General features: G+C 39.4%; 2 protein-coding genes and 1 long non-coding RNA gene across 4 annotated transcripts; all 3 read right to left on the bottom strand.

Moving 5' to 3' along the window:
- Positions 1-2,653: 2,653 nt before the first annotated feature.
- On the bottom strand, positions 2,654-16,239 carry LOC124387159. Of its 2 annotated transcripts, XM_046851319.1 has the most exons (7): positions 16,170-16,204; positions 16,014-16,024; positions 15,400-15,499; positions 14,763-15,059; positions 14,371-14,664; positions 7,732-7,829; positions 2,654-2,893 (listed from the first exon to the last, which is right to left on the bottom strand). In XM_046851319.1, exons 3-6 carry the CDS (start codon positions 15,470-15,472, stop codon positions 7,750-7,752), a joined length of 744 nt encoding a protein of 247 aa, XP_046707275.1. In that variant the 5' UTR covers positions 15,473-15,499; positions 16,014-16,024; positions 16,170-16,204; the 3' UTR covers positions 2,654-2,893; positions 7,732-7,749. The 2 variants fall into 2 exon arrangements, with proteins under 2 accessions (XP_046707275.1, XP_046707274.1); XM_046851318.1 differs by lacking the exon at positions 16,014-16,024 and having other exon boundaries at positions 16,170-16,239.
- Positions 16,240-19,444: 3,205 nt separating this feature from the next.
- On the bottom strand, positions 19,445-19,940 carry LOC124387176. Its single transcript, XR_006926110.1, has 3 exons — positions 19,828-19,940; positions 19,616-19,708; positions 19,445-19,532 (listed from the first exon to the last, which is right to left on the bottom strand). It is a non-coding gene; the product is annotated as an uncharacterized LOC124387176 (long non-coding RNA).
- Positions 19,941-20,302: 362 nt separating this feature from the next.
- Positions 20,303-21,980, bottom strand: LOC124387164. Its single transcript, XM_046851329.1, has 4 exons — positions 21,543-21,980; positions 21,037-21,192; positions 20,825-20,917; positions 20,303-20,741 (listed from the first exon to the last, which is right to left on the bottom strand). The coding sequence occupies exons 1-4, from the start codon at positions 21,885-21,887 to the stop codon at positions 20,718-20,720; spliced, it is 618 nt and encodes a 205-aa protein (XP_046707285.1). The 5' UTR covers positions 21,888-21,980; the 3' UTR covers positions 20,303-20,717.
- Positions 21,981-23,247: the final 1,267 nt, after the last annotated feature.

Consider the following 23,247-nt stretch of genomic DNA (forward strand, 5'->3'; position numbering starts at 1 on the left):
AGGTTTCTTCCTCATAACATCTAAGGGAGTTTTTCCTTGCCACAGTCTCCACGGCTGCTCATCAGAGATAAACACACACCATTCACCATCACTGTTGATTTCTGTAAAGCTGCTTTGAGACAATGTCTGTTGTGAAAAGCGCTATACAAATAAACTTGACTTGACTTGACTTGAATAAACTTGCAGGTAGTGGAGAAATTACTACTGAATTGCAAATCTGGAGAGTACCTGAGCCTCACTTTGTGCACGCTGCCATCTTGGTCGGACCAAGTACCAGGAGCTTGAGAGCAACTCATAAAATATCTCATCATCTAAGATCATCAAAGATTCAACTCCTCCATACCAGAGACTTTTAACATTCAAAGAGGTTCAATGTCCAAACTCTACATAAAGTGGGATCCAAATGTGCAGCAAAGTGACACAAAAACCATATAGGTTTGTTTTACGGTGAAGAATACTTGAATAAGTCAATCAGTATGTAAAATTTTTCTACAAAGTATGAAGCTGTAACCAGAGCATCTTCTGTCTGCTCATGTTCTGAGAGGACTGGGAAGCCCACTTTCTGCAGAATTTAAAGATTTGTTTTATTGATTTTTAAGTAAAGGTGATGAAGGTGGCTATGGCGGCGCTGTTGAGCGGTGTGACAGAATAGAATTCTGACAGATAGAATTTGCAGATTTCATCACAAATTTAGCTACTTCTTTACACAAAGCATTAATTAATGGTGACTTTATTATTGATTTTAAAGCAGTCAAAATAATTGACCCGAGTCTTTCCCTTGAGTCTCACATGAATAATATCACCAGGATCTCCTTCTTTCACCTTAGAAATATTGCTAAAATTAGAAATATGATGTCGTTACAGGATGCAGAAAAACTAGTAGATGTTTTTGTAACATCTAGATTAGACTACTGTAACGCTTTACTGTCTGGGTGTTGGAGTAAGTGCAGAAATAAGCTTCAGTTAGTTCAGAATGCAGCAGTAAGAGTCCTCACTAGATCTAGAAAATATGAGCACATCAGCCCTGTTTTAATCATCTACACTGCTCCCGATTACATCTCACACTGATTATAAAATACTACTACTGACGTATAAAACACTTAACGCTCTCACGCTGCAGAAAATAAATCACGATGTGCAGAGGTGTATTTAAACAAACCGCCAAGGTGGCACATATGAAGCTCATTTGAGAAACAGCTCTATGAATAGCCTGAAACCTGAAATAGCAGCCATTGTGAAGAATACATGCATCACCTGGTACACTGGATAACTGGAACTCATGGAATAGCAATCCAGGCACACTGAGAAACTTCTGCAATGCAGTAAGATAAAGTGCACTCAGCAGAGAGAAGCAACAGCTCACCATGGTGCAATAGTGTTAAAAGCTCTTCAAGATTCTCATACAGTTTGAGGGAGAGGTCACTGTTATAGCTTCGAAATATAATGCTGAGGCATACAAAAATATGCCCATTATCATTTTTACATGTAGAAGGAAAAGATATAACATTTATGTGGATTTCTTAGCTCTTCCCAGAACGAGTGGATGATTGTTAAATTCAGTAATGGAGAAATGGCAAAACAGGGATTCATGTCAGGTCAAGTGAAGTAGGCTTTATTGTCATTTTAACCATTTATAGTGCTCTTAACTTCTTCCACATTTTGTTATGTTACAGCTTTATTCTGAAATGGATGAAATGGACGCTGGAGAACCTTTACCCCAAACAATCACAATGTTGATTACATTTTGATATAATAATAATAATAATAATAATAATAATAATAATAATAATAATAAAAATGGAAAAAGTTATTTTAGAGAGTGAGCAGGAGAAGAGCTACTATCCCCTAAAGATCCAAGAAATGAGAGTGGAGTGGTGCAGAGGTGGGAATTAATGAAGTACAAATACTTTGTTTCTGTATTTAAGTAGATTTTTCTGGTAGCAGTTTTTTACTTCACTATTTTTTTGACAACTTTTTACTTTTACTCATAACATTCTGTACTTTCTATTCTTTACATTTTCAAATCAGACTTGTTACTTTAGTTTTAATCTGTTTGGTGACATCATCAATATTTTTTATTCTCACTGTGCCGTTTTTCACACATCAACCTGTTTCTTATCATTGTGCTGCTTTTTGAATCCACTGGTGGATCATCTCCTGTCTCTCTCACACCACAGATGTAGACTAGATTTTGAAGCTCACAGTGAGCAGGCAGAAGGCAGTAAGAAGTCTGGGGTTAACGTGGATGAGACAGAGGGAGTCAGTGATGAGAACAGACACATTCCTGATCATCATCATCTTTTCTTGCTTGCTTCTTTGCTTGTGTTCTACATGGTGGATCTTCAGTCTGCATACATTCATTAGAGAACAACATTTTATATTATTTTTGTATTAATATATTAATTATGGTTGTCAAAATTAACCCATTAATAATGCGTTAACATAAATTCATTTTAATGGCACAAATCGTATTAATGTGTGATTAATGCATCATGCATTTCTGTTTCACCCAAATATATTTATATTAAAAATCTAAATCAATAAATATAAAAAGGCTAAATTAAAACAACACACGTTTATTCACAAAGTCCTTTCTTTACTCGGATATATATATATATATATATATATATATATAAACTCCATCGCAAAAACATTTTGTTAATCAATTAATTTGTTTTATTTATGTCTCAAATCAGCACCAAAATCTGCCATGACACACATATACAGCAATTACATTATGCACACTGATCACTCCCAGCTCATACTGTTTAAGGTCTATCAGTCTCTTCCAGTCGATGCTGTGGAATATTTCAGATGATGATTTGTTCTTCTCCTGCTCACCTTTCACCTCTTTTAACTTCTCAGATGTTTCTCTATATAAATCTGCTGATGCCTGTGAGAGAATACAGACGTCCACAGTCAGTAAGATTGTACTTTATTAGCCACCAAACAGATTTTGTACATTTCCTCCATTGGGATGAATAAAGTGTGTGTGTGTGTGTGTGTGTGTGTGTGTGTGTGTGTGTGTGTGTGTGTGTGTGTATGTGTGTGTGTGTCATATCACTCCTCGTCTCAGGAATTGAGGTGTAAAGAGTACGGTATGGAATACTGAGTGTTCACATGAACATGTAGGAGCAGGACTAATCTGATGGTTTTCTCTCTCAGTGATCAGTAGTAGAGCATCTCAGAGACATCACTGAAGAACATGTGGAAATATGTGTGAGTGTATACTATTTAGTACGCAGGAGCAGCCTAATTTTACCCTTAGGGGTCTCGCACCAGCATTTAAAAACGAGTTTTGCAACCTAGGCATCATATTTAACAGCAATTTGAATGTTGCGCAGCAAAAAACCTCTGCTGTAAACAAACTCCTTTCAACTCCGTTTACTATCAAAGGTGAAGCCTTTCGTTTCAATAAAAGATATTATTAGTTCTAGATTAGATTACTGCAATGCTCTTTATTTAGGCATTACTCAGTCCTGTCTCTATCTACAGCTGGTTCAGAACACTGCAGCGTGTACACATCAACCTGGTCCTTTCCTCTCTCCACTGGCTTCCAGTACAGTACAGGAGTATAAAATCCTATTATTTGTTTTTTAATGTTTAAATCAATTTCTCCATCTGCGCACCCAGGACCGAACTCTCAGGTCCTCTAACCACGTACTGCTCAAAGCACCTAGAACAAGATATAACTCGTGGGGTGATCACGCTCTCAGTAGCGACTCCTAACTTTGGAATTCCCTCCCTCCTGATCTCACCTCTGAAAGGGAATTCTCTACTTTAAAGCTAAACTAAAGACCCACTTATTCACCGAAGCCTGTGTTGTGTAGTAGAGGGTGTGCAGTCTCCTGCTTCTTTATGTTTATTTTATTTGTTGTGTTTTAATGCTTATTTTATTTTCTACTGTTTTAAGTTCTTACAATTTACTTCTTTTATGATATTGTATATGTTTGTTCAAGTTTTATTACTATTTTGGACATTGCCTCTTGCACTTTGTTCAGCACCTAGCTTCTACCTCGTAGATGCTGGTAATTGGAGCATTTTTGAGGGCAAGGCTGGCCTGTTAGGGCGGGACGGTATCCATCCCACCCGGGAAGGTGCTGCTCTCATTTCTTGTAGTATATGGCAGAGGAGGTGGAGTAGCAGCTATTTATAATAATAATCTAAACGTCACACAAAAGACTGAACAAAAATGTAAAACATTTGAAGTTCTTTACACCAACATAAAATATTCAGTGTCCGAAAGCAGGTCCAGTTAATTCCACTAATTATTATTTATAGACCCCCAGGGGCCCGACTCTGATTTTCTGATAGAATTTGCAGATTTCATTACAAATGTAGCTACTTCTTTAGACAAAGCATTAATTGTTGGAGACTTTAATATTCATTTTGATAATCAGGAAGACTCCTTAAGAGCAGCAGTTGTGTCCATTCTAGATTCAGTCGGAATTAATCAGAATGTTACAGGACCCACTCATAGTGGTGGACACACTCTCGACTTGTTGTTAACATTTGGATTAAAAATAAAAAACTTAGTCATAATTCCACAGTCTGAAGCTATTTCAGACCATTATCTAATCTCGTTTAAAATCTGCCTAAGTCATTGCATTTCTACCTCACCACGTTACCGTGTTAAGCGTACTTTCACGTCAGCTACAGCAGCGCGTTTATTAATAATCTTCCGAAATTACGATATTAGATAGATCTCCGTCAGACCCCGCAGAGCTCGACTCTGCCACTGAACATCTAGAAACAACGTTACGTTACACTCTAGATGATGTAGCTCCCCTTAAGACCAAAATGATCAGGGAGAAAAAATTAGCACAGTGGTATAATGATCATACACGCACCTTAAAACAGACCACTCGAAAACTAGAACGTAAATTGCGTCAAACAAAATTAACAGTATTTCAAATAGCATGGAAGGAGAGCCTCTAAATTATAGAAAATCTCTTAGTGCTGCTGATCAGCATATTTCTCCACCCTCATAGAAAATAACAAGCATAATCCTAGATTTTTATTCAGCACGGTAGCAAAATTAACAGGAATAAAAGCACTGCACTAACATGCACACCATCAATAGGTAGTAATGATTTCATGAACTTTTTAATAATAAAATTGAAAACATCAGGCAAGAAATCCAGGCGGTTAATATAAATCCAAATTATTTTACAAGTAACCCTGTAGACAGCAGTGTCATTATAGCAGACAATCAACTACAAAGCTTCACTCCTATTCATGAGAATGACTTAATTTCATTAATCTCCTCATCAAAATCATCAACCTGCATTCTCGATCCCTTGCCTACAAGTTTCTTTAAACAGATAGCTCCAGAGGTAATCAAACCTGTTTTAAAAATAATTAACTCTTCCATTAGCACTGGTTATGTACCTAAATCCTTCAAACTGGCAGTTATCCACCCCCTTATTAAGAAACCTGACCTTGACCCATGTCAGTTGTCCAACTACAGACCGATATCAAATCTCCCCTTTATATCCAAAATTTTAGAAAAGGTTGTAGCACAGCAGTTATGCTCACATCTGCTTATGAATAACATTTTGAAATGTATCAGTCAGGATTTCGGCCTCATCATAGCACAGAGACGGCGCTAGTTAAGGTGGTAAATGACCTGTTATTGGCCTCTGATCAGGGTTTTGTCTCCTTACTTGTTTTGCTCGACCTTAGTGCAGCTTTTGACACCATTGATCACACTATACTGCTTGCTAGACTTGAGAACGTTGTAGGAATAAAGGAACAGCTCTCTCTTGGCTCAGGTCTTATTTGACTGATCGCTATCAGTTTGTTGATGTAAATGGTGAGTTCTCCACACTCTATGAGGTAAAGTTTGGTGTTCCTCAAGGATCTGTCTTAGGCCCACTGCTTTTCTCTTTATATATGCTGCCTCTTGGTGAAATCATTCATAAACATGGGATTCGCTTCCATTGCTATGCTGATGACACACAGCTGTATATTTCAGCAAAGCCAGATGAGAGAGATCAGCTTAACAATGTTGAGAAGTGTGTAAAGGACATTAGACAGTGGATGCTTAATAACTTTCTTCTGCTCAACTCAGATAAGACGGAAGTACTTTTACTATAACCACATGCAGCTAGAAATAAACTTTCCGATTACGTAGCATCTCTGGATGGTGTTTCTGTTTCAGCATGTACGGCTGTCAAAGACCTTGGTGTGATTATTGACCCGAGTCTTTCCTTTGAGTCTCACGTGAATAATATCACCAGAATCGCCTTCTTTCACCTTAGAAATATTGCTAAAATTAGAAATATGATGTCGTTACAGGATGCAGAAAAACTAGTTCATGCTTTTTTAACATCTAGATTAGACTACTGTAACGCTTTACTGTCTGGGTGTTGGAGTAAGTGCATAAATAAGCTTCAGTTAGTCCAGAATGCAGCAGCAAGGGTCCTCACTAGATCTAGGAAATATGACCACATCACCCCTGTTTTAATCAGTCTACACTGGCTCCCAATCAAATCTCGCATTGATTATAAAATACTACTACTGACGTATAAAGCACTTAACGGTTTCACACCGCTGTATCTGAGTGAACTTCTGTACCAGTATGATCCTCCACGCCTACTTAGATCAAAAGGTGCTGGCTATCTGTTGGTTCCTCAAATAATGAAGACTACAGCAGGGGGCAGATCTTTCTCTTATAAACCCCACAGTTATGGAACAGCCTTCCAATCAGTGTTCGGGACTCAGACACAGTCTCAGTGTTCAAGTCGAGGTTGAAAACTTATTTATTTAGTCAAGCCTTTTATCAGTAGATTTCTCTTAGGTAAAGGCACAGATCTGGAGGGATCATGGATATGGAGTGTTTGGTGAACTGGTATATTTGTATGCTGTCGTCCCCTCACATTCACACGTTCACTCAGGTTTGTTGATGGTGGTGTGGTGGGTCGTCTCTTATCCCAGAGATCCCTCATGTCTGTGTTACCTTCTGGTTCTCCCTTTTAGTTATGCTGCCATAGCGAGTCTTGCCGGAGTCCAAACTGCACAGTGACATTAACTTTCATACACCAATAGTTACACTTAATAATCCATATCCTTCTCTTCCCGTCACCCTCTCTCTCTCTCTCTCTCTCTCTCTCTCTCTCTCTCTCTCGGTCGAGTTAAACATGCTCCTGAGGCTCCAGTGACCACTGTTCCTGCCCCTCTCCCCTCCGTGGATCTTCACACTTCTGTGCAGCTTGGGACAGTATCTCATCAACACCTTGGGTGGTTCCATATAATTCCAGAGTAGAACGGGTGCTTTTGAGGACGGATTGGACTGTAGTTGGTTTTGGCGGTCTGCTGCACTGACTCGGGAGTCAGTTTGCTTCTGATCATCATCACTGTACCCCGCAACATTGTATATCTGCTTCAAATGGACATTCGGTGCAACCCAGATGAGGATGGGTTCCCTCTTGAGTCTGGTTCCTCTCAAGGTTTCTTCCTTATGCCATCCCGGGGAGTTTTTCCTTGCCACAGTTGCTCATCAGGGACAAACATACTTACAAAGAACATATTTACATTTAATCACCACATTATCTGTGTAAAGCTGCTTTGAGACAATGTTCATTGTTAAAAGCGCTATACAAATAAAAATGAATTGAATTGAAATGAATAGATGTTTAGATGCTTTATAAATAAAGATGATTGATCGATTGATTACAGTACAGTCATGTGATCTCTGATGTCACAGTGCTGCATGGTTCTGATACTTACAGGGTTCCTTAAATTTGTTTACACTGCACCAACCACTAGCAGCAGCAGCAGGACAATCATCCACATTGTGGAAGCCCTCTTAGCACCTGAGTCGAGATCTGTACACACACACACACACACACACACACACACACACAGAGTAATGTCCATGTTAGTTCCAGGTTACACTGTAGGATTAAAAATTTCATTAAAGTGAAATAAATTCAGCTAAAATAGTAAAAGATCTAAAATAGAAGATGAAATAAAAATAAAGCTGAAATGGAAGACTTTATTAATAAAGTTCATAGTTTATACTTTTTATTAATTGCAATCTTTTACATAGTTTTCCATAAACAGAACAGCATGGTGCAAAAATGCAGCTCTTCTGCACATTCGTTTTTGCTTTTGTCACTTTTGGTGCACTTTTATCATGTTGGATTGTTTACACCAGGAAACAGCTGATAAACCTCGAACACAGCAACACACTTAGTCAAACACCGGAAATCCCAGAGAGTTAAGGAGGAAATACCTGTGCTGCAGAGTGGGAAAAAAACGACGAATAAGAAAGAGGAGATACAGATCATATCTTCATTCTATCATCATGGGAAACGTAAGATCCCTGTCTAACAAGATGGACAAGTTAACATCACAGCGACAGTGTTTTTTGCGAAGCCTTTGTTATGTGTTTCATGGAAACATGGCTGTATGATTTCATAACAGACTGTAAGTTTAGCTGGCTTTCAGTTAGGACAGGCGGATAAGAATTTCACTGTTAGCAGTAAAACGAAGGGAGGGGGAGTCTTAATTTACATAAACAATAAATGGTACAATCCTGGACACATTACAGTGAAGGAAAGATTGTGCAGCTCTGACATCCAACTGTTAGCGGAAAGTGTCCATCCATATTTTTTGTTTAGAAAGTTTTCCCAAGCCATTATCATCAGTGTTTACATTCCCCCTGCTGATGAGGCGGCGTGGACTGCTGACATCATCAACACAACATTGAGATTTCAGACACTGCACCACTTCATAGCTATTTCTGGGGTTTTTAACCATGTCACACTGGAATCAAGCTTCATGCAGTGTTTTAGCACATATTCAACCTGAGCCTAAGCATATTGACTGTACTGCCTGGTCATTCCTGTTTCCTGTTCCCAAAAACAAACATCCAAGGAAACATGGTGACTACGGGTCAGTGGCTCCAACATCACATGTCATAAAGTCAATAGTGCTGAAGCAACTAAGAACAACATTTGAACCATCTCTGAACCCTTTGCAGTTCACTTATCAGTTGCGTACTGGAGTAGAGGACATTATCATCTTCCTGCTAAACAGAGTTTACACCACCTTGAGGAGACAGGCAACACTGCGTGTCCACATAGACAACAAGCTGGAATGGACCAAAAACACTGAGCACTGTATAAAAGGAGCCTCAGGTCCGTTAATGTCTGCAAAACCATGCTGCAGATGTTTTACCACTCGGTGGTAGCCAGCACCATCTTCTACGCTGTGGTGTGCCAGGGTAGCAGGGTGAAGGCAGCCGAGGCCAACAGACTCAACAAGCTTATTAGGAAAGCAGACTCTGTCATAAGAACGGAGCTGGAGTCTCTGGTTTAGGTGTCTGAGAGGATAATGCTGAGGAAACTTCTCAGTATCCTTGACAAAGTGTCACATCCGCTGCATGTGGCACTTAAGGCTTTGATGGCAGACATAAAGTCAATGTTCCATAAGGCCAGAGTTTCCAAGTCTCATGTTGACTTTTTAAGGTTCTTGTGGTGGCCTAAAGTGTCTAAGCCTCAGGTTGAGTACTGCATGACTGTTTATCTTTTTGAAGCAGTATCCTCTCTAAACTGTGCAAACTTTGCTCTAAACAAACTGTCACTGAAAATCAGAACTGTTTTAGTCCAGAAGTGTTAAACACTATTGAAGCTAACTTTTATGATGATGACTGCTTAAAGTCTTTTGAAACAGAGCAAGAAGCAGTGAACATGGTGAAGGACCATACTGGTGTTTGCCACAAGGGTGGATTAAGGTAGATAAATGAGCTGAATTTGGAAAGGGATAAACTCCCCATAGAGAGAGCACTAGGACTGCTATGGTATGTAGAGAGTAATATGTTTAAGCTTAACATCTCTTTTAAGGATAGACCCCACACCAGAAGAAACATCTTGTCAATAGTAAGTTCCATTCATGATCCGCTGTGTTTCTCATCTCCTGACAACATATTGTCCATGTAGCCTTTTTGATGGCCAAAGCCAGAGTTGCACCATTGAAGCAGGTGACAATTCCACATATGGAGGTCGTGGCAGCTATCTTGGCTGGTGAATTGATAAGATGTTAAAAAGGGAGCTACAGATAGACCTGGACATTTCAACATTCTGAACAGACAGTCAGTCAGTGTTAAAGTATATAGTGAATGAAAAAATGAGATTTCGCACATTTGTGGCCAATAGGAAAATACACAGTTGGAACAGTGGAAATACAGCAGGTCGAAACTAAACTCTGCTGATTTGGTATCCAGAGGGATGAACGCCAACACTTTTGTGAAGTCAAGAAGTGGATTAGTGGACCAGATTTTTGTGGAAATCAAAAGATGAATGGCCATAGAATCCTACAGAATCTTTGTCACTCTGCCTTGATGATGTTGAGGTAAAGAAACAAGGGTCTACAGCACTTTGGTCTATACACATGAAAATCATGTTGGATTAAGGTAAGAAAACTGTTGCCTGGTATTTGAAACTAAAGGGCATTTTGCTGATACTCAGTGCAAAAAGAAAGCAGTCCCTTTCAGAAAACATGGTGCAGGGACAGGAGCCAGATTATTTTGTCAGGGTGTGTGACTGGGTGGAAGGACCCAAATGCACAATACAAGCAAAACAAAAATCCAAAACAAGGCAGGATCAGGATCAGAAATAGGAAACAGGGAACAGTGAACAGGACCAGGCAGAGTACTCTCAGGAGTTAGGAAGCCAGAGAGATATTCTGGCACTGAGATAATGTATTGTTGTCCTTCAATAATGGGTGGCAGAAAGAAGGAAATACTGGATTACCAATGCTAACTATGCAGCTCGCAAAGCTTTATCTAAATGTGCTGTGTGCAGGCATGTCCGAGGCAAGAAAGGAAAACAAAAGATGGCAGATATCCCCAAAGAGAGACTCAAAGCAAACATTTTCCCATTCACCAATATGGGTGTGAATTATTTTAGACCCTTCGAAACAAAAAGAGGAAGAAGCCTGGTGAAACAATATAGTGTCATTTACTTGTATGTCAAGTAGAGCAGTGATCGTAAAAATGGGTCACTCTTTAAACACAGACTCATGCATTAATGAAGCATATTAAGGTTAAGGTTAAGGCTCTGGGTTACTGATCACAAGGTCAGCGGTTCAAGCCCCAGCACAGCCAAGCTACCACTGTTGAGCCCTTGAGCAAGGCACTTAACCCTATCAGCTCCAGGGGCGCCGTACCATGGCTGACCCTGCGCTCTGACCCCAGCTTCCAGATGAGTTGGGATATGCGAAAAAACTAGAAATTTCCCCACTGTGGGACGAATAAAGGTTAAATTATAAAAAATTATTATTATTATTATGCAGCATATTCGCTCTGACAATAGATCCAACCTGGTAGGGGCTAAAAAGAGAGCTGCAAGACATAATTGCAAGTTGGAATACGGAGAAGATTAAGAAGAATATGCTTAAAAAAAAATTATACAGTGGTCCTTTAACCCCCTAGCAGCATCAAATTATGGTGAAGTGTGGGAAACTTTTATACATATGATAAGGCAAGGCCATTCTCAACAGCCGTCCCATCAGCACAGTATCTAATGATGAACATGATCTAGAAGCACTGACACCAAACCATATTTTGCTTTTTAAATGTCATTCTGTTTTTCCTCCAGGACTATTACAAAAAAACAAATCTCTATATCTGACATCATTGGAGACAAGTTCAATATCTAACAGATCTGTTTTGGAAACAGTGGACAAAGGAATATCTGCCCTTGTTACAGGAAAGAATAAAAATAGACAATTACCAAAAGGTTACAAAAGAGTTGTAATGGAGGTGTATAATATAGCTCCAAGAGGATCATGGATTTTAGGGCACGTTAAAGATGTTTTACCAGATGCCAAAGCGTTGGTAAGAACTGTGCAAGTCAGAACCAAAACTGGTAAATTTAAAAGACCAGTAATGAAGCTGTGCCTGCTGTTGGAAGGTCCTGAGGAGAAGAATTGAGATGGGTATTACTCCTATTTGAAGATCAAATGGAGGAAGGCTGTGGGCCCAGATGGCCTCAGCTCCAGGCTCCTTAAGACTTGTGCAGACCAGCTGTGCAGCATATTGCTTTACATGTATGACCTGAGCCTGAAGCTGGGGAAGGTGCCACAGTTATGGAAAACATCCTACATGGTGCCTGTTCCAAAGACGTTGCATCCAAAAGACTTTGGGAACTACCGACCAGTAACACTGACCTCGCATCTAATGAAGACATTGGAGAGGCTATTGCTCACTCATCTCTGACCTCTGGTGAGCCCACCAATGGATCCACTTCAGTTTGCCTACCAACCTAGCATTGGAGTGGAAGACGCTGTCATCTTCCTCCTAAATAGGGCTATTTCGCACCTGGAAAAGGCTGGGAACACAAAGTCATGTTTTTTTAATTTAGTGCCTTCAACACCATCCAGCCTGTGCTCCTGAGGGACAAGATGGTGTACATGGGAGTGGACCATCATCTGTCTACCTGGATATTGGACTACCTCACAGACCGACCACAGTATGTGAGGACTCGTGATTGTGAGTCTGACATGATTGTCTGCAACACTGGAGCCCCACAGGGAACGGTTCTAGACCTGTTTCTCTTCACCGTCTACACTGCAGACTTCATGTTCAGCTCAGCAACCTGTCACCTGCAGATGTTCTCTGATGACTCTGTCATCGTTTGTCTGATCACAGATGGTGATGACAGGGAGTACAGAGGACTGATCCAAAACTTTTTGGACTGGTGCCAACAGAGCTGCCTCCAGATAAACGAGGGGAAAACTAAAGAACTGGTGGTGGATTTCCGTAGACAAAAACAAACTTCAATAATCAGTGAACATTCAGGGGAAGGATATTGTGAGAGTGGACTCTTACAAATACCTAGTTGTTCATCTGAACAGCAAACTGGACTGGACAGATAATACTGAGGTAATTTATAAGAAAAGGCAGAGCAGACTCTTTCTGCTGAGGAGTTTAAGGTCTTTTGGGGTGCAGGGAAAGCTACTGAATACCTTTGTTGACTCTGTGGTGGCCTCAGCCATATTCTATGGTGTGGTATGCTGGTGCAGCAACAACTCTACTGCAGAAAGGAAGAGACTGGACAAGCTGATCAGGAAGTTCAGCATAGTCCTGGGGATTCCTCTGGGAGAAAGGAGGATGGTAGCAAAACTATCATCATTGCTGGAGAACGACTCTCACCCCCTGTATAATACAGTTTCATCTCTGAGCAGCTCCTTCAGTGACGCACTGTTACATCCTAAGTGTCTCTAAGGGACTCGACCTGACTGCAGTCCAACATCGTAACTGACTCGAGTGAGGAAATGCTTACATTCGATGGCGTCTGGCACTTGGAGGTGTGTTCTCTCTTCACGGATTAATAAGGGTTTTTCACTGTACAGGGCAAAATGCGTGAGGGAAATGGTGGTCATACCAGATACTGACTGGTTTTCAGACCACCCAATACATAAAACTCTACATTTTAGGGTGTCCTTTTATTGTCTCCAGCCTAAAGCACACCTGTGCAATAATCATTTGTCTAATCAGCATCCTGATTTGCTACACCTGTGGGGTGATGATTCTCTGGGTAAAGGAGAAGAGCTCACTAACACACATTTACAGAATTGCAAAAAAGATTTGAGAGAAATAGACCTTTTGTGTACATAGAAAAAGTCTTTGAGTTCAGATCCTGAAAAAAGGGGCAAAAACAAAAATGTTGCATTTATAATTTTGTTCAGTGTAGAATTATTTTCACATTTTTATATGTATATTTTTTGTAGTCTGAAGCAGACTCTGGCAAAAGAATTTCTTTCAGGATTAATAAAGTTCTGTCTTATATTATATGAAGTTGAAAATGTTCCTGTCAGTTTTAGATGATCAGTTCTGGAGGATTAAAGTGTGATTTGATCATTTAAACATCACAAGTAGGAAAAATCACAAGTGCACAAGATTCCTATGAAGTCTAATCACATGATCACATCCACCTTCACAAACACTTCTGCATCTCACAGGGTTTCATCCAGAACAGAAAACTGTGTAGAACAAAGAACACTGCTGCTGATCTTCTAGAAGCCTCTAATACTGCAACATAAACAACCCCAAATATCTGAAAGCACCTCCATCTGTCTCAGAGCTGAACACAGATCATCTGCTACAGTCCTGTAGGTCTTAGTTATCATGAGTGATAAAGAGGAAGACATTTCACTCACATTTCTATGGATTTCTGTTTTGGATTGTTATTTCACACAGTTTCTGATTAGAACTGAATGATAAATGGTCATGTGACCTGATTTCATTCAAGTCATAATCAGATGCCAGAATCAGACTGTTTGCAGTGATCACACTTTCACACACAAAACTGTTCTCAATGTTTCCCAGAAGTTTCTACACAAATCACTCTGAATACGTACCTCTCACTGATACTGAGTAAATATGAAGATCTTCTTTATTCACTGAGTCCTGGACGCTGTAAACTCCTCCATCAGATACTTTTATTCCTCTCAGAGTAAGAAGTGTGTTAGTGAGTGATGTTCTCCATGTGTATTTATCTGTACAGGTCAGTGATCTTCTCTCCACACTGCAGATCTGTTCACCATATAGATCTCCTGAATATTTACTCCTATAGGTCACCTCCACTCTCTCTGATACGTGTAACTCCAGCTGCAGATCTTCACCAGGGTATATGTGAAGTGAAGATTTCATGGCTGAGGAGAAACACAACATTGTAAAAGTGTTATAACACATTAAAGCTGAATCAGTGAGAGTTTATAAGCTATAGAGGAGATAAAGTAAAGACACTTACGATTGATGCTGAGAAGAACATGTTCAATGTCATCACCATCACACACACACGTGTACCTGTTCCTCTTACTGTAATCAGCTGCAGTGATGGTGAGGCTCAGATCTCCTTTCAGGTACTGATCATGAGACATTTTATATCCATCTGATGATCTGCAGGACGTCTGATCACACTGAGCCACTACAACACTTCTATTACTGAACAGAGTCCATTTGGCTTCACCAGAACATCTCCGTTTACAAGGCAGAACTGCACGCTGATTAAACTTCACCTGTACAGTATCTTCAGCTGATGCAGGTACTGAAAGAGAGAATCAGAGAATCAGAATAAAATATAAATCTATACATGTAGATATAATGAAATGAAACTGATGTGCTACACATTTCAGTATAAATCCTTCCTCTAGACGTCTTTGTGTTTCTAAACTAAAACTGATGCACATGTGACCTGCAGCATGGAGGACATTAAACGTATCAGATGCACTGCAGTAAGAATTTTCACACTTTGAGCTCCTGAACTCTGGAGTAAATCCTGAGAAAGTAAATGAAATGAATCCTGAAACAGGTTGAATGGAGGTTTGGAGACTGTAAGAGGAACGAGCTGAGCTCCGTGTGAGCAGGGAGACTGAAATCACACTCACCTGGGATAGAGATGAAGATGAAGATGAGGGTGAATGAAAGCAGGACATGGTGAGGAACCCTGCAGGACTCCATGTCTGAGACACAACAGCACCAGCAGCACTGCACAGGTGAGAACAGGGGAGTCATTAACAACACAATATCTCTCACACCAACACACACACACACACACACACACACACACACACACACACACACACACACACAGCCCTAATTAACCACATCCAGAAACACAGGAACTTCAGAACCAACACCAGCATTTAGACTAGAGACAGAAACAGAGACAGAAAAAACAGATTTGCTTTTTCAATTTTTATTATTCATTATGTTACAGTTATTTTATTTATCTGCAGCAACATCTTATTTGATAAAACTTTAGTGAACAGAGAATTTGTACTACACACACTGACACTACTGTTACTGATAATAATATATAATAATACAATTAAACTGTTTTTTTTCTTCACAACAGAAGGAGAAGGAAAGAGGAAGTAAAAGCATGTCACGAGCAGTTTTTTCAGTGTGTGTGATTTCTTCCTAAAACCAATAAATCTGTAATTAAAAATAAAAGAAGAAACTGTATTTTTGCACAAATAAAGAAATACAGAACTCTTACTGAACTGTTTCCTGTGGGGTTTTGTACAGAAACTCTTCATGGTAAGGAGATGAAAAGTGCAGCTCGGGATGAAGAGATAAAGTGATGTGAGGTACAGGTGAAAGTGTAAAGTGTGTAGAAGATGTGTGTGTGTTATAATATAAATCATGAACTCACCAAAGTGTGAAGATTAGAAACTCTGGTTGATCTTCTCCTCTCCGTGATCTTTAACATCCAACTGTCTAGTTCTCCCTCTTCTCCTTTTATTTCTACCGTACTTCTCCTTTTCCTTTTCCTTATTTTTTCCCCAATTGGTGTATTAGAGGTTTAAAAAAGGAAGGATATTCGATTTGAAATTCTATTAATCAGACACATTAACCAGATCATTACTCATCTCAGCCCATTCCACCATTATTTATTATTATTATTTAGACTTTACTGCACTACACTGTTTACATGCTGTCTATTGCACCTCTTGACTGCTGCTGATTTTTGCACTGCATTGTTCTGTTTATATTTACTCCCAGGTATAGTTTTTACAGTCTCCTCATACAGTACTGTATATTCAGAGTGTACAGTAGGTTTACTGGTCAGCGCTGTCTTGGTTTTGTGTCTTGTCTTGTCTTGTGTTGTCTGTCTGTACTGTTTTTTGTTTGCACTGTTTGCACTCGATGCACTTTATGTAGCTTTGTGTTGTGTTTTAGCTCTATGTTGTTGTTTAGTGTAGCACCAGGGTTCGGGAGGAATGTTTCTCGTCTTCACTGTGTACTGTGTACCATTGTTTATAGTAGAAATGACAATAAACGCCTCTTGAATTGACATTAAAATTAGATAATTTTCTTTACTTTTCCTTGTTCAGCACCAGTATTTAAGGGACTATTTACTGTATATTGTGAAACTGGTCATTCATATGCTGTATAATTTACCTTTAAGTTGATGTCTTTTGAGATCAGAATAGCCAAAAGAAGGCCTGCAAGATATTAAAAAACTACAGGAGACCACCCCTCCCCACTAAAGCAAACAAATACCTTGCTGATGACCTCAACACCTTCTACTGCAGGTTCGAGAACAATATCTTCAAACCTCTCATCCAACCCAGCCCACTGTCTGCACCACACACCTCTGGGAACCCATCTAACAACTCCCCCCAGCACTTAAGTTGCGCTCGCGATTTGTGAAGAGGATGTGTATCGACAGAAGACAATGTATGCTCCCGGCCCAGATGGTGTCTCCCCCTCCTGTCTCAAAGCATGTGCTAACCAACTGGTTACTATCTTCACCTTTATCTTCAACAGATCACGGGAGCTGTGTGAGGTCCCCTCCTGCTTTAATCTCTCCACAATCATCCCAGTCCCCAAAAGACCTTCCATCACTGGACTGAATGCCTACAGGCCTGTCGCTCTGACATCTGTCATCATGAATCTCTTTATGCAGCTGGTATTGGTATGCTGGTATGTGTCTTCTCCCTACTACAATTCTCCCTCTATATGAACGACTGCACATCAATGTGTCATCTGTGGAGAACTTCAAGTTTCTGGGCATCATTTCCCAATACTTAAAATGTGAGTCTAACATAAAATCCATTCTTAAAAAGGCCTAGCAGAGGATGTACTTTCTACACCAGTTAAGGAAGTACAGTCTGCACAGGCAGGGCAGTCTCACCCCACACATCACATATCGACGCTGTGGATGTTGATGCAGTTCTACACTGCAGTCATTGAATCTGTCCTGTGCTCATCAATCACCATCTGGTTTGGAGCAGCAACAAAACAGGACAGAAACAGACTGCAGAAAACAGTTAAAACAGCAGATAAAATCATCTGCTTCTCTGCTCACTCTCCAGGACCAGTACCAAACAAGAAGCAAAAAACTTTATTGTCTCACATTGTCTTTATTGTCTTTAATAATCTGTTTTTATCTTGTCTTGTCTGTTTTGTCTCGTATAGTCTAAGCTGAATGTATTTATTTATGTCTGTACTTTGAGAGTCACTAACAACTGAAACCAAATTCTTTGCGTGTGTCAACACACTTGGACAATAAACCTGATTCTGATTCTGATATCAAAAAATTTCAAGGGTAGTTTTGTAATACACAAACAGAAAGCAGCACAAGGCTGCATGCACAGTCACAGGGAGCGTCGACCTTCATATGTCAGTGTGCCAAAAGACATTGTCCTATGTACATCAGGAGCTGTGCAACTATTGCTTTTCTGTCCACATTACCTTGTCTGCGATTTCATCAAGGACAGCAAGTCAGAAAAAAGTGCAAACATGTAACGTAATTTTCATTGCTAGAGACTCAAAGTTCATTGATGGAGACTCAAAGCACTTTTGTACGTCGCTCTGGATAAGAACATCTGCTAAATGCCGCAAATGTAAATGTAAATGATGTAATTCTGTGTGAAAGTGGGCAAATCTGCCACATAGACGTTTGGCATGATTCTGCCAGTGTGAATCACAGAAGGTACTTGACACACTTCGAAAAGAAAACTTCCATGCTATGCTACACTGCAAAGTGTTGTCTCTTGCACATTCCAGGTCTTGACTCCATTTTATGTTCTTATTAGTGTACAAATGTTTCTGATTACTCTCCTTGTTTGTGTTTTTGTTTTTTGTTTAGCTTTCGCTACTTGTGGTTTTTTGTGTAACAGACTTTTATGCCTGATTCCTCAACTCTGGTTTTGGATCTGCTCCTGTGTTGTTGTAAAGAAACCGTGTATAGATTCTATGTCCCTTGTCCCAGTTACTACCCAATTGTAACCCAGTTACAATATGTTACAGAATACTTGGCCGCCTGATAATCCAGTCAAGTTTTTACTACCATGGGTGAAATGCCCATTGCTTACCTCAAACAGTTTAAACACACACCAGATGGCAAACAACCATCTACTGCAAGCATTGAAGGGGTGGAAGACTTCAATATCTGGAAGACTTAGGGCTATGGGACTGGAGAACAATGCTGGGTGGGCAGAAGTAACATTTTGGAGCCTTCCCTAAATGAGGAGTTTCACCTGAACCATTAAAACACTTGATGGCTTTCCTTTTTCTGAGGCAAACTATTCCTCTTTGCATATACCTTGATGTACCAAAAAAAAAAAAACACCACACAAGTGCATGAAAATTTAAGAGTATGTCTGAACAACAAAATTGAGCCATTTGACGATAACAATTAGTTATTGTTATAGTTTCATGGTAAAGATCAGTCTGTTCATCAGTCCTTTAATGTGGTGTAAAATGCTTGGTCTTAAGTGCTTGAACTTTGGTGGAGAGTTTGTGTCCATCAAGCTCCAGGAACACTTTTGCAGGAGTTCAAAGGTGTATCAAGCTTCTTCGGATAACTTAGGTTTAAGGCATATATTAGGCCAATTAGCAAAGCAACACCATTAGCTACATTACCAAGATCTTCTAGTGCTATAACCCCCTCAAGAATTTGTCCAACATCTGCAGGGTCATCATCAACGTCACATCCTTCACATCGGATGACAAAAACACTGATCACCATTTCTTTGAGTGCAGCTTGATCATTGGAAAAATCTGCATCCTATAAACAGAACAAAAGTACATTATAATATAAAATTGATTGTTATACACAAAGTCTCTGTCACAATATTGAGGCAATTATACCATGTACTCCTTGATTAGATTGTCAGGATCCTCATTTAGGTAGACAAACAGGGCTTTGAGGACACACTCCCTCTTAACATTAATGCAGGCACACTAGGGAAAATAAAGAAAACAGGTACCTATAAACAACTACATTGTCAAGTTAACAAAAGTCATAAGTGAGAAACAACTGACTGATACATCTATTAAAACAATTTTCATGGCTATCATACCTGTGTAAGTGGCATGAGAAGTTTCCTTATCCGTTGTCCCTGAGCTCCACCTCTCTTGGCAAAGATCCTCAAAAGATTTGGAGTGTGTTTATCCAGCTTTGAGAACAATTTTGAAATTAAGGCTACAGTGTTTATGTGAGTGAATTCAGCACAAACCTAAAACAGAGTAAACATCACAACTTAAGTATCCAAAAAAATTCCAGTTGCTGTTCCACTAAACTGCTGAGTAATATGTGTAAATCATATGGTTAAATAATGTATTATCAATAATACAAACTACACTACTGCATTTTATGTACAAATGGATAGTGCATTGTCTAGTGTAAAGTAACTTGAGTGTATTGCCTGTCTATACTTTCAACAATGTTGATGGACCACAGACAGACCCAAGACTTTTACTCTAGCTATCTTATATGGTGTAATGTTTTTTTTTTTTTGGGTACATCAAGGTATATGACCTTGATGTACCAAAAAAAAAAAAGGCATGAAAATTTAAGAGTATGTCTGTGAACAACAAAATTGAGCCATTTGACGATAACAATTAGTTATTGTTATAGTTTCATGGTAAAGATCAGTCTGTTCATCAGTCCTTTAATGTGGTGTAAAATGCTTGGTCTTAAGTGCTTGAACTTTGGTGGAGAGTTTGTGTCCATCAAGCTCCAGGAACACTTTTTGCAGGAGTTCAAAGGTGTATCGAAGCTTCTTCGGATAATTAGGTTTAAGGCATATATTAGGCCAATTAGCAAAGCAACACCATTAGCTACATTACCAAGATCTTCTAGTGCTATAACCCCTTCAAGAATTAGCCCAACATCTGCAGGTTCATCATCAACGTCACATCCTTCACATCAGATGACAAAAACGCTGATCACCATTTCTTTGAGTGCAGCTTAAGCATTGCAAAAATCTGCATCCTATAAACAGAACAAAAGTACATTATAATATAAAATTGATTGTTATACACAGAGTCTCTGTCACAATATTGAGGCAATTATACCATGTACTCCTTGATTAAATTGTCAGGATCCTCATTTAGGTAGACAAACAGGGCTTTGAGGTCACACTCCCTCTTAACAATAACGCAGGCACACTAGGGAAAATAAAGAAAACACGTACCTATAAACAACTACATTGTCAAGTTAACACAAGTCATAAGTGAGAAACAACTGATTGATACATCTATTAAAACAATTTTCATGGCTATCATACCTGTGTAAGTGGCATGAGAAGTTTCCTTATCCGTTGTCCCTGAGCTCCACCTCTCTTGGCAAAGATCCTCAAAAGATTTGGAGTGTGTTCATCCAGCTTTGAGAAGAATTTTGAAATTAAGGCTACAGTGTTTATGTGAGTGAATTCAGCACAAACCTAAAACAGAGAAAACATCACAACTTAAGTATCCAAAAAAATTCCAGTTGCTGTTCCACTAAACTGCTGAGTAATACGTGTAAATCATATGGTTAAATAATGTATTATCATTAATACAAACTACACTACTGCATTTTATGTACAAATGGATAGTGCATTGTCTAGTGTAAAGTAACTTGAGTGTATTGCCTGTCTATCCTTTCAACAATGTTGATGGACCACAGACAGACCCAAGACTTTTACTCCAGCTATCTTATATGGTGTAATGATTTTTTTTTTGTTGAGATATTGACATTTTAATATATTTAATTTTATTTAAAATCCCACGTAAAGACATTAAGCTGAATTACCTCATTTTCTTGGAACAAAGCTGGCCATCTGCTCTTAAAGTCAGCAATAAGTGGAGATTCTTTGACAACCTCTTGTCTTCTCAATGCAAAAGAAATGTCCATTAATCTTCTCACAGTTTGCTCATTGTTTTTCTTCTTAACCTCAGAAAGAAGGGAGACTCTGACTTGCTCCATACTGTCAGGAGTTTCACCAGGAAGAAATGAGGGACAAAAGTTAACTTCAGCTTTAGGTGGCTTCTTGACACCAAAAGCTGGATTGCTTATACCCGTAGGTTTGTGCTTCATGGAATTAATGGTCACTACACTACAACCAAGATTCCGCAGCTTGGTTCTGTAATTTGACATTTTATATTTAAGGCTTCTTTTCCAGCCACTGCAGCCTGTTAAGGATCCCCGTTCCTTAAGGCAAGGATACTGTTTTATAAGGGCTTCAGCCACTTCATTGAATTCGCATCAGAAAGGTACACTTTGAATTTTACGACTTCTTCAGCAAGTCCATTTAATATAGCGGATTTCAGCTTTGGGTCTGGATTCAGTAGAAAGCCATTCTTTTTATATTCTGAATTGCCTTGTTCCATCTTTATTTCTGCATCATAGGAGAAACGGGGCACAACAAAAATCGTTGGCCAAGAAGACTTGGTGTTTGAAGTCGAGTCCTGGGGGTCAAGGGATGAAGTAGGTGATAATTCAGAGGATGATTTCGATGACAGAATTACTGTGTCACATGATGAGGGAGATGGAGATACTGCTAAAGATTCACATAGTTTGATGACCTTAAGGGTGCTTTTGATCTGAACATCAGTTGTGGAAGTCAGGTTCACAAATTCATGAAAGTCAGGGTCCATAATTTAAAGTCTGATTTCTCCCATCAAATTACACTGTGTTTGTATCTCGTTCAATAATTCTGCCAAAGAACAAGGGACACCATGCTCAAGTGTCACTTTCTGGGCATTGTTCTCTCCCAGAATTACTCGCAAGATGATGGTGGAGGTCATTTTTACAATCCTATTGATGAAAGAAAAGAAAAAAATCTATTGTCTGCACTGTAGGGGCATAAGATTTATTCATACAATTAAACAAAAAATATTGACATGGCACCTGTTATAAATGAATTTGTCTTTTCAGTGACAACAAACGAAGACCTCCAACCTTGTAGTCAGCCAATCTCTGCAAAATCAGGGAGCCCGTCTACAGAGTGACAAACAACAATCATCCCATTTCTGTAACTAAGGCCTTTACTGGTGACACTTGTGGTGATCTGGACAAATTCAGTGTCTGGGAACTTGTCTTGGACAGCCTGTGTTATTTTTGTTCTTAACACAGTCAGAGGCACTGTTCACACTGTTGATATATCTAGTGCAGATTTTTCAAGATGGTACGATTTCAAACAATGAGAAATCATTAGCTGTTGCTTAGCTGCAAGTGTAAGGGGGATATTTTTGAAACAATTGGTGAGACAAGCAACTTGCTTAAAAAAGCTGTGTTTGGCTTCGAAACGCATAGTCCACAGATGCACAAGTGGACCAAATGACTTGATAAGTGCAGGATAGTGTTCCAAGAAGTGCTGTTTTGGTATTAACTTCACACCAGGAAAAACTTCCTGAAACCTCTGTCTCTGTTCGGAAATTTTGCCATCAAGGTATGCAGTTGACTCATCAGTGTGAACTGGTGACACCACAAGCTCAACAATATCTTTAAGATCCAT

Source organism: Silurus meridionalis, chromosome 6, assembly GCF_014805685.1.
Source record: "Silurus meridionalis isolate SWU-2019-XX chromosome 6, ASM1480568v1, whole genome shotgun sequence".
NCBI classification, from domain to species: domain Eukaryota; kingdom Metazoa; phylum Chordata; class Actinopteri; order Siluriformes; family Siluridae; genus Silurus; species Silurus meridionalis.

What these genes read in the sequence shown, in the direction of transcription:
- LOC124387164 (XM_046851329.1), bottom strand. Translation starts at nt 21,887, where the DNA reads ATGTCAAATTACAGAACCAAGCTGCGGAATCTTGGTTGTAGTGTAGTG. An exon ending in CTTTGTTCCAAGAAAATGAG is followed by an intron (nt 21,193 to 21,542) that starts GTAATTCAGCTT and finishes TCTCTGTTTTAG; the next exon opens with GTTTGTGCTGAATTCACTCA. An exon ending in ATTTAATCAAGGAGTACATG is followed by an intron (nt 20,742 to 20,824) that starts GTATAATTGCCT and finishes TTCTGTTTATAG; the next exon opens with GATGCAGATTTTTGCAATGC.
- LOC124387159 (XM_046851318.1), bottom strand. Translation starts at nt 16,226, where the DNA reads ATGTTAAAGATCACGGAGAGGAGAAGATCAACCAGAGTTTCTAATCTT. An exon ending in TTTCTAATCTTCACACTTTG is followed by an intron (nt 15,500 to 16,169) that starts GTGAGTTCATGA and finishes TCACCTGTGCAG; the next exon opens with TGCTGCTGGTGCTGTTGTGT. An exon ending in TTACTCAGTATCAGTGAGAG is followed by an intron (nt 7,830 to 14,370) that starts GTACGTATTCAG and finishes GTGTGTGTACAG; the next exon opens with ATCTCGACTCAGGTGCTAAG.